The following is an 11,896-nucleotide window of genomic DNA, read 5'->3' as shown; positions in this document are numbered from 1 at the left end:
AGTTAGAAAGAGTGAATTTCTTTATGCACAACGAATAGGAGGGGTGAAAAAATTTGATAACATTTGGAGATCATACTTTGAGTAACTTTGGTCAAAAACTTTAAGACTTGATTTTTCGTAAATTTCGTTATATGTTAAAATTGTTGCATCATATGTCTGTATGCTCTGTTTTAATGGCACCAAGAACTTCAATAAAAACAAAGCTTGCCATGTGCCCAGTATACCTGTGAGGTCACGCCTTTTTCTCTTTTCAGGATGATTCATGCATCACTGCATGGTTTGTGGGTTGCTCTCGTCTTCGTCCTCGTGCCCAGCCAAGGTGAGTGTGACAGACATTTTTGATGCTGTCTATTAGAATATTGATGTCACGGGTGCGCATTGATGCAAAGTCCATGATCTCGGATTTTGTCAGTTTTAAAAAAAAATGCATGCAAGGTTCAGGCAATGTTAGTGTGGTAAAGACTGGCAATCGGAAGGCGGGATGGTCTTGGGTGGCAACGCTTGAAACATTCCTGCTGGTGCTCAGGGCTGCAATCATTGCCCAGCTCAGGGGGCGGCTGGCGTCTGCCTGCTTATGGCGTGATGTGCACGTCATCGCTCACTGCAGTTCCAGGGCAGACATTCTACTGCAGGGAAACTGGGTGACCTGTTTGTCAAGAATTGACTATTGTGTTTACCCGCTCCACTCAGGGCTCGGGGAGGCCTAAGTGGCAGAGGGACAACACAGTTCCTTGCATCTTGAAGTCCTGTCCATCTTGAGAGTGACGTTTGGTTTAGCACCAGTAAACTGGTAAAGTGAGACATCTCTTTGGAAATCAGGAATCCTTACCATGACGCTATAGTGTCCCACTTTGAACATATTGCATCCTCATGGTATAAGTTTCACAACCCCCATTTATAAAGCACCAACCTCCTGGGCATTAATCGAGAGATAGTACCAATTACTGAGCTAATCAGCTAGTGACAGAGTATGTAGAACATAGACAGAGCAGAACAAGTGAATTTATTTTTGAGGCTAGGGGTTGGGAAACACTGTCAGACCATCAAATGGACATCCTTAAACTCTACCTACTTGGAGATGACCTTCTGAGTTAAATTATTTTGGAATGTACACTTTGAGTGGTTTAGCCACTAGACCCACTGACTGCTATCACAAAGGCACTTATTGGGTTTAATTTGCATTGTGTTCGATTAGCATTTGCCGCCCTATTATCACCCTTTATAGCAGAGTTGGTCCCGTTTTGGGATTAAAGGGTTGAAGCTTGGTGATGGTGTCCCTCTAAGAATGCATGGGTGACCGAAGAGGAGATGACGAGACTCCTTCTCACTGGCAAGAAACATACCCTTTTTGCCTGGAGACAGGGACAAAGGAAGATTTGCACCCTCCATAGGGAGGATCAGTACTCTAGTTGTAGGTTCCAGAGCTGTACAGATTACCCCAAATATACTCCACAGGTTTGCCCAAAGTACACCATTGGAGCTGTCAGTGCTAATCGCAGTGCACTTTCTGCTACCCTTTACCCACCCACCTCCTAAAGAAGAGTTCTGACCGTCAAATACTTCCACTGATCAGAGTCCAGATGTGATCACCACCAGTGCTGGACACACAACTCTGCTATAGTTTCAAGAGTTCAGCGCTATAATGTAGGTATGTCTCTGCCTGTATCTTTGGCCACAATAATCCTGATATAGGTTCCAGGGTTTACCACAATGCCATAGAGTTGCTCAATCACTTTACCCATTGAAGAGCACAGCATTAACATGCATCCTCCTAATGTGGCCCCAGCACCACAGATGTAGCCTTGAGTATACCCTCTAAAAATAAGCACTGCATTCCAGGTAAGACTTTAAACACTAGGGGTGGTCCAATGTTGCTTAGTCACATGGAATTACCTGAAAATTCCGCCAGATTACCCTTGAATTGCGCAAGAAGAGTAATTTATCACTATTTTTTAGAGCAAAAAATGCCCTTGAGTATCAAAAATGGACTCAAGCATGCATTTTGCACTAAGAAATAACACTAAATGCAACTGAACACAAATAGCGAGCACAAGCGGCTGCTCTTGCTTGGTAAATGTGCTTTTGAGGTTGGATGTTCCCCCAATTTACTGTCGATATTTAGAAGTTTTTTTAGCGCAAAATGCACAACTGCATCCAATATGGACACTTAGGAGCTGATTACGATGGTGGACAGACTTTAGTCCGCCGCCGTCGTCCCAGGGCTTGGGACGTCCACCTATATGGCGGTGCTCCCACACTTGGAATTACAATGCGACTACCACTGTGGCAGTCGCATTGTGCATCTTTACCATTGCAGAGGATGCTGCTGGCTGCAGTACCCGCCGCAATGGTAAAAATGCAAGTTTTGCATTTCCCTGCACTACGTGGCAGGCACCACGCGGTGCCTGCCACATGGTGCAGGGAAATGTTGGGGGGCACCATAGGTGCCCCCAAGTACAAAACTTGAGTGCCGCTGCTGAAGGGGGGCCCGCTACAGGCCCGAACTACACCCCCGCCAGCCTGTGAATGGCGGTTAAACCGCCATACACAGGCTGGCAGGGATGCAGCATCCTAATCTGGTGGTTGGTGCCTGCTAGGCACCACCACCATTTTAGAGATGCTTAGTGGGTCTGCCAGGCAATCATAACGATTGCCCGTGGCTAGCCCATGGTGGACGGATTTTGCTTCCGCCAGCACACTGCCCGCCATCGTAATATGGCGGGCGGAGAAGTGATTCGAGATGGCGGTGATACCACCACCGGCAGGCTACCCGTTGCGGTTTCACCACCATCGTAATCACCCCCTAGGATGCATCTTGCACTAAGGACAGTGCTAAATGCAGCAGAACACAAATAGTGAGTGCAAGCAACCGCTCGCTAAATGTGCTCTTGTGTTTGAAATTTTCCCCTTAAATTACAATTAATTGTGTGAGGAGGAGTAATCACATAATGATCAGTAATTCTGTGTCAAATAGTAAAATGGAATTACCAAAATAACTACAATTACTATGGATTAATTCAAATTTGCCCAGGCCTGTTAAACACTGTAGTCTAAAGATGACCTCAAAAGTTGGGGACGGAATTATATACCTAACTACAGATGTGAAATCTAAAGTATGGGACAGTTTTACAAATGTGGACACTGAGCTGTGCAGAGTACTACTACTGTGGGTTCCAAAGCCAGGCATTGTACTATTAAAGGCTGGACACATATTTGTGGCTCAAGGACTTCCATGACTTCACAATTGCATCTATTAGGCCTTAGCTTAATTAGGTAGAAGAGAGCTCTATGTCCCTGCTAGATACCACGCATGATCCATTGATAGGACAATAAGAGCATGAAAAGATGTGTGTATGAACATGTCTGTGTGGGGGTGCATGCCTTCTTACATGTGTATGCTTCCCCTGTGTTTGATGTCCCCATGTTTGTAATTGTGTCTATATGCCTGTTTGGATGTCAATGCATTTATGTGTGTCTTCCTGGGTAATGCTTGTTTGCATGTCTGTTTTCATGCGTGTGTGTGGCTACATGGGTTCGTTTTTGTATGTGGGTGTGTCCATCTTTGCATATTTGTTTGTGCATGTTTTTGTATTTCTTTGTATAAGTGGTGTATGTGTGCTCAGTGTGTAGTGGTGGGTATTTTCAAGTGTCTATATGTGTACCTGTGCATGTGTACATGTCTAGTTGTGTTTTTGTAATTGTATGAGTATGTATTTGTGTGTGTACATGTATCTCTATGTCATTGTGAGTGTCGATGAGTTTGTGGTTTCATGTGTCTGGGTTTGGAGGAGGTGTGCATACATTGGAATGCTTCTGTGTTTGAGTGTGATTATCTTCATCTTTGTATGTGCATGGTTGGGTGTGCTTGTTTTTGTTTGTCGGTGTGCCCATCTGTGCCTATTTATGTGCATGTGTCTCTGTATTGCTGTGTGTTAGTGGTATGTGTGTGTGTGTGTGTGTCTGTGTGTTGGGGATATAGGTGTCTTCAGATGTTTATATGTGTACCTTGGTGTGAATCTGTGTGTGTGTGTGTATCTCTAGGTGTGTTTGGTTGAATGTGGCTGGGTCCCTGTATCTGTGAGTCAGTGTGAGGGTTGTTGTGTTGGTGTCTTTGTGCATGTCTCAATTTGGAGGTGGGGAGAATGCCTTGTTTGCCTTTGTATGTAGGTGTAATTGTGTGTATGTGATTGTGTGTGTGTGTTTGTACACATGCATGTCTTCATCTAATCAGTGTGTTATTTTATGTTATGTGTATTTTTGAAGTGTGCTGTCACCCTAGAGTGTATCCTGGCTCTGTGCAGGTGTGTGTGCCTAACCCTGCCTAGGGTAGGTTGGTTAATTGAAAACCCAGGTCTTCAGCTTTCTTGCAGAGTTTAAGAAGGAGGCTCTGATGTGGAGTGGGAGGTCATTCCACGCTTTAAAAGCAATGTAAGACAACACCCACCCACCTGATCTGGTTCTGTGTAAGTGTCGAATGTATTCAAGCAGGAGTCCTGTGAGGCAGAGGTATCTATGTGGTTGATAGAAGGAGAGGCAAATGTTCAGCTGGGCAGGGTCTACGCTATGTAGTGCTTTGAATGTGTGTGTGAGGAGTTTGAGGTGGGCGTGCTTGATTATCAGGAGTCAGAGAAGCTCTCTGAAGAGTGAGTGCAACCATTCGTTTTTCTTCACATGAAACGATAAGCACCAACATCTGAAAGGAAGCAAGAGATGCATGACGACTGATTTCTAAAACGAGTAGTGACTTCTGTCTCCTTCTCACAGCCCACTCCAGAGAGCTCTTGTATCCATTCTGGCACAATGACTCCAAGACACCCAAGGTGGATGATGGCAGTTCTGCTGAGATCAAAATTGCAATTCCTTTCATCTTCTTTGGAGTCTCCTACAAGTCACTGTATGTAAGTAAAGCTGAGCCTTAGAGCTGTATAGAGCTTTTGTAGCATGCCACAAACTTTGTAAAAACAAAGATTATTCTATTCCTGTTTTAATAGCAACATACTTTTTGTACATTGACATTGTTTTCTTACCTTTATATACTGCTACCCAGTCAATTTTTCTCATTTGATGGTAATGCACACATTGGAAGAAAATAAAAAAAAATCACAATTTTAGACTACCATTTAGTCAGGCACAATGTGTGTTGTGCGACAAGAAATTAATTAATTAATTGACATGTTACTGATCGTTCGGCACATACTTTTCCTGCAACTGGCTACTGCATTTATCGCTGTGAATAAATTCTCACCTTAAAGTCCCTGTATCTCTTAGCTTTGGTCAACCTTTCTTTTACAATAATACTTTCAAAAGCATCATAGAGAGAATTCCTTCAGAATAATGTACTTAGCAACATTCATCGGACAAATTACAGATCGATCTAAAGTTATATTTCAATTCATTGATTACTTTTCTTGTACCTCTCACTTTCTGATTGAATAAACTAACGCTCAAATTTAAAAATCACCAAACCCTTACTCGAAAAATGTTAATGCATTTTGGAACTGCATATTATTAAAGTACAATAATATCTATGTCGTCTTAGTTTGAGTCTTCATTTTTCTCTGCAAATTATATACTTAGTGGATAATGAATATAGTTAAGGCCAGTAGCGTCAATAGTGATGAAAGAAAACTATTTTACATGTTTTTCCCTGTTGTCATTATAGCTTTTGATTTGCTGAAACTAAGACTTGAATCTTATTTGAACATTAACTGTAAAATTAAAGTATGGACAGGTCACACCCTTGCCCTTCAGAGTTTATATTAGGAGAAAGACGGTTTTAAACATTGTATGCTTAATGCATATATATCTTTATTGATTCACACTAGTTGTTTTGTAAAACTTTGAACACTACTGCTAAACATTAGGGATGTGTGAGATGCTACATTTGTAGATGACGGTTTGATGTAGGTGACAAACCTTTCATCTTCATTAACTTCTCCCACAGGAGGAAATTCCTGCAAGGTTATTCTCTTGCTAAATGTTGCTTTTTGCATGCATTGTTTTCAGAAACATGCTACAAAAGAAGAAGAAATATATTCTCCCAAATGTTCCTTTTTCAAAACATCTCTTCACAAAGACTCTAAGTTTTGAAAACGTATTTTTAATGTTTGCAGCGAAAAACTCTAGTTACTTTGCACATCCCTTTCAGACTTTCCTAATTTAACCATCAAAAAAGTGAAGCTGAGCACTTTAAACTGTAATAATATAACAATTTAACAGTCAGTTTAGCAGTATTAGAAAAACGGTGCATAGCTATGGTTTTGGATGGCCAAACGGCCACCCTCCCTTATTGCAAATAGGCTCAACCCCGGGGGATCGGGTCCCCGGGGCTGAAATCAGCCCGGGGATGGGGGCCGCATGCCACTTTCCTCATTCCAGAAAGGTCTGCCCCAGAGGTTGGGTCCCCTGGGCCGAAAGAGGCCTGGGGAAGGGGGGGCCATATGGTCCCAGTCCTCTAATAAAAGATTTTACGAAAGAAACAACATCCGGCCTGGGGTAGTTGACGGAGACCCCACCCCCTTTCCCCACTGCAAATGCACCTCCTGGCACACTACTTGTTGGGGAATTAAGGGGTATATTATCAAGGGGTTTATCTCCGCTTTTTTGGCTTTAAAAGCCAAGAAAGCGGAGATAAAATTATCTCCCTATTACCAAGCTGTCGCTAACACCAGTTAGTGACAGCTAATAGGAGATAGCGACCATCTTGGGCCCCGCTTTGCATGTCAGTGATATTTATCACTAATGACATGCAAAGTGGGCGTGCCAAGATGTTAGCGACTGGAAACAGTCGCTAACATCGCTATCTCCGATTACCAACTTTTGGAGATATTCGCGCTAAGCGCGAATATCTCCAAAAGCTAACACCTGCCCTGAGCAGTTCTTCACCATGTTATCCAATGGGAGGTGGATAACATGGCTAAGAGCATTTGCTCGATAATGCATGAATATCGCTGACTTTTCAGCGATATTCATGCATTGCGGCCGTTTTTTATCGCATTTGCGATAAACCTTGCTAATAGCAAAGTTTATCTGCGATAAAAATCGCCGATGTGCGGCGATAATTTTTGTCTCTAAACAAGTTAGAGACAAAAATTATCGCTAGTTGTTGGTAATATGCCCCTAAGTCCTCTTGGGTGCTGAGGGTCCTTGAGGTCCAGGAGCCCCTCCCGTTACCTCCAGTTATTCCCACACAGTGGGTTTGCTGAGAGCTCCTCAGAGACCATGTCCCCTTTGTCCCCCACTCTACAAACGTGCATCGGGCGCACTATCAGTTGGGGGATGAAGTCCCCTTGGATGCTAAGGGACTTTAGGGGCCAAGAACCCCTCTTTTACCTCCAGTAAGTGCCCCACAGCGGGTTTGCCGAGAGCTGAGTGTTGGACAGAAGGATAGGGTCCCCCGGGCCGAAATCCACCCAGTAGTAGTGCTGCGCGCCCCTTTCTCCCATTCCAAAAAATCCTGCTCCATAGGATGGGGTCCCCGGTGCAGAAATAGGCTTCATGACATGGTCAGTGACATCACTGATGACATCTCAAATGACATCACTGATGACATCATATAAAGATATATGCCATAAAAATATAAACAATTCAGTAACAAAATATATTCATTAGTTTGGTCAATAAATAAGATATTAAATATTTTAAATCTCAAAAAACACATTTTCTAAAAGTGCAATAAAAATAATAGAAATGTAAAAATAAGAACAAATTATAAAATAAATATATTTAAAAAATCATTTACACTATAAAATCTATTGAACCAATATTATGACAACTATTAACTGTAGTTTTCCCACTCCAGTTTATGCAACAATAGAGAAAGTGTTGGACTTGGGAGTTGTTAGATTTACTAATCCTACTCCAGTCAGTGAAACAAAAGGGAAAGCATTGGACTTTGAAGGGGTTAAATGGACTATTCCCACTCCACTCTAAGCAACAGTAAGGAAAGCATTTAACTTCAGCGGTGTTGAATTTAGTATTCCCACTCAAGTCTTAGCAACAGCAGGGAAAGTGTTTTCCATAAAAAGTAGCACATATTAATACAAATCATATTAAATTATTTAAACATTTTAAACACATATTACAAAACATTTTTAAATTAGTCTACACAAAAATATATTTATTTACATTTTTTAGCATATAGTTTAAAAAATGAAAAACAAAATTACATATACTATCAACTTCACTAACTACAAAAATAACTCAATAATAAATCATCACTTATCCATTTAATTTAAATTAATAAATAAAAAATAATTTTAAATAACAAATATAATCTAAGAAACAAATTCTCACAAGCATGGAACATTAAGTAATTATTACTTTTTTAAACAACATTATGCATATAAAAACATTATACATACATTCTAATTAATAAAATACATAACTATATAAATTAATATAAATGTATATTTTTAGTAACATACTTGCCTAAAACGATAACACAGTATTAAAAAAACATAGTAATAAACATATACACACAAAAGTACATATTATGATAAATAAAACATTTAATCAATCACACAAAAAACATAGTAATAAACATATACACACAAAAGTACATATTATGATAAATAAAACATTTAATCAATTACACAATAATTAAGACATTAATTAATATACATAAGTAATAATTGAATTATTTAAAAAAATAACATTACATTAAAGAATCATTTAATTTAATTCAAATACTCACCATATCCCCAGCAAACTCAGCAATCCACAACTAAAATATAACTTAAAAGAATCAGCGAAATAATAATGATTAATTGACAATTAAAAACGAATTAATAATTATTTCGAATTATTTAAAAATTAGTAAGATTTCTTCCTTATATGTCTACATACCCAACATATCACTACTAATGTATAACTTAAATAAATAGGTGCTAATCTATTTATATATGTAACAATAAATTATAGAATAAAGTAACAATTAAATACTAATTAACAAAACATTTTTCTTTGTTACAACTTAATTAACTTCACATTCTATATCAGTACAAACCTAATGAATCACAACAAAAATATAACTTCTTAGAACTAATAATAAAATACAATTAAACATTTGAAATTTAAATTTAAAATATAACATTACAAATGTAATAATTATTAATCAATTAAAAACTATTTTGAAAGATTTTTTAATAACTTTCCACCCTGTTTCCCAACAAACCCAACCACCTGCTATTACACTATCAATCAAACTTTCTTTTTAAAAATGAATAGCAATTGAACCAACAATACTAACAACCAAAATTAATTCAGTATCTAAAACTCATTAAAAAAGTTACAAAACAATATTTTTACCACTATTTTACTGAAAACTATATGAAAACCAACAATATTCTTAAAACCCATATTACTTGCCAAAGAAATCAACACCAAATACAGAGATGCATGATGAGGCAGAATGTAAAAGTGAAATAGAAAGTACCATTTTATGCGAATTTGAACATTCCTGTCATCCTCTATCACTTCTCAAAGAATACATTAGTCGGATTGTTTCTGAGGTTTTTCCCCGACTGAAAAGGACCGAAGGACTTAGGGCCTTATTATGATTTTGGCAGTGTGGGAGCGAGCCGCTGGTAGCCCCCATGCTCCCACACCACCAAACTCAAACATCGGCAACCCACCAGATTACGAGTTTTCTCTTGGTCTGGTGGGTGGTCTTTTGGTGGTCCTACAGTGGTGCCTATTGGAAAGGCACCGCAATGGGAGCACCAAAGCCTGTCTCTGAGCGGCATGGACTGTGCTGTCCATTCCGTGCCATGCAGGAAAGAGCATGCATGCACACAGGGGGGCACACCATGTGCCCCCTGCATATATCCCCAGGCCCAGAGACAACAGAGACAACAGGGGACCCTGCCTTTAGTTTCCTCAACGCCAGTATTTTCATGACGTTAAAAGTGCCATGAGAGCGCTGGTTTTTGAGGAAACTTGTAATATGCTTGGCAGTGGAGCATCGGCTCCACAAAGCATACTGTGGCCTCAGTCTGCCGCTCCATCACCAGGGATAACGGTTCCCCGACAGTTGCAATGGTTCCATGGTGCTTCGACCGCTGTGCCACTATGGGTTTGGCACTCCACGGACCGCCAAACTCATAATCAGGCACTTAGGGGTCCATTAGGATGTCGGGCGGATTTCCTCCGCCAGGCTGGCGGTAGCCACCGCCAGCCTGGTGGAGGAAATCCGCCCGACATCCACAGCCCAATTCCCCCCCGCAATGCCGCCATGGAAAGGCATGCGGAGACTCCCTGCGGGGGCCCATTGCGGGCCCCCTGGGAGTCCCTGGCTTGGGCGGTTGCACATGGGGGGTACCTATGGTACCCCCCCGCATTTCAAAGTGCAACATGGCAGGCACCGCGCGGTGCCTGTCATGTTGCGCTTTGAAAAGCTCAACGTGCATTTTTAACATTGCGGCGGGCGGAGATTTCTGCTCCGCCCGCCGCAATGGTAACCATACAGGATGCGCCCGCCTGTGTGGTGGGTGCATCCTAATGCCCTGATCGGGACCCCCGCCCTTATGGCGGGCGGTCCCGGGTCCCGATATGATGGCGGGCGTACTAAGTCCGCCCGTCTGCATAATGGGCCCCTTAGTTTCTTGCTTGTGTAGCTTCTCAGAAACTAAGGGTAAAAACTATGTAGGCCTTACAATCCCATTGATCCTCGGTTGGGGAAACTTAGAGTGTGCCTACATCCAGAATTGGTTAGCACCACACAAGATCCTTCTCTTGAAGTACTATAGTGTGAATCATACAGATAGTTGATTCAAATTAACTTGTTCCGAGAAGACTTAGGGCTTTCTTTTGAGTTGGTTCGTAATCAAAGATTCTTTAATTTATGGAGACAGTGCTAAATAAGAAGAAAATTCCAGCTGGAATCTTCTGTACCGTAGAAAATGTGTTGGAGAAAACTCCAAAAGTTACTATAATTAAATTACTTCCCACCCTATTCCCCTATAACCCCACAACCCACTACGGAATTAAATTACGCAAAAATTAAACATACATTACAAAATTAATACATCATTTTAACACATATACTACCATACATAACACTAAAGAAAAAAATCGATATTATGGAAATCGATATTTTAAATTATATATTATCGAAATCGATATTTCCTACCCCGATTTCGATATTCTGACTAACTATATTTTGGTGATTCGATATTCTGCCCCTATCTATATTTTGGAGTCGATATTCTGTCCTGTCTATATTTTGGATTCTATATTTTGGTAATTCACCATGGAGTTTGCGTTGTTATGGTGGGGAGTATACCTTTAATTTTGTCAAAGTAAGGCGGCATTGAGGGCAAATCCTCAAAGTCAGAGGATACAGAGGTTGTAACGTGGGCCCAGAACACTATTTACAAGAATCTCATATCTAGGTCATCTCATCTTGTGAATACTGCTGGAGTTTAAATGGAAAATTGGCACAGTGGCTGGCGCTGAGGGATGTCCGAGCATGGACGGGCGCAGATGGGCTTGCCCTTGGTACGCCTCTGGCACGCCAGCTGCGTGCCTGCTGCACGTGTCGTGCCCGCTGCATGCGTCACTCCCTTCCCCGATGCTCTCTCCACTCAATTGGGAAGAATCCCGCTGTGCACCAAAGAGAGGGCGGAAGAGGACTCCTGGGAATTTAATAGTATGAAAGGAGGTGAGCCCCGGTTAAAATCTATCAAGCCCAAGTTAAAGATAAAAATTAAAACTATTCGGCATGCAGCCGTTAGCTAGGACTCTCACTCACTCCCACCTGCAATTCAGTGTTAGCCTGGTAGTCCGCTGCGCGTCAGCAGTGCCATCAAGTTTAAATAATGGAGGAGCCCGAGCAACTAGACCATCTTCTGTGAGAGCACTGGGAAACGGAAGTGGTTGGGGTTCCCTTCCCATC

The 11,896-nt window shown here is 41.3% G+C and overlaps 1 protein-coding gene across 1 annotated transcript in view; it reads left to right on the top strand.

The window, feature by feature from the left end:
* The first annotated feature begins 255 nt into the window (after positions 1-255).
* Positions 256-11,896, top strand: part of TECTA (tectorin alpha) — a 386,873-nt gene continuing 375,232 nt past the window's right edge. Inside the window, exons 1-2 of the mRNA XM_078682151.1 lie at positions 256-319; positions 4,765-4,898. Coding sequence (XP_078538277.1) covers positions 256-319; positions 4,765-4,898 — 198 coding nt within the window. The remainder of the gene's footprint in view (positions 320-4,764; positions 4,899-11,896) is intronic.

Source organism: Lissotriton helveticus, chromosome 3_1, assembly GCF_964261635.1.
Source record: "Lissotriton helveticus chromosome 3_1, aLisHel1.1, whole genome shotgun sequence".
Taxonomy (NCBI): Eukaryota; Metazoa; Chordata; class Amphibia; order Caudata; family Salamandridae; genus Lissotriton; species Lissotriton helveticus.
This window is presented reverse-complemented; position numbering and strand designations above follow the sequence as displayed.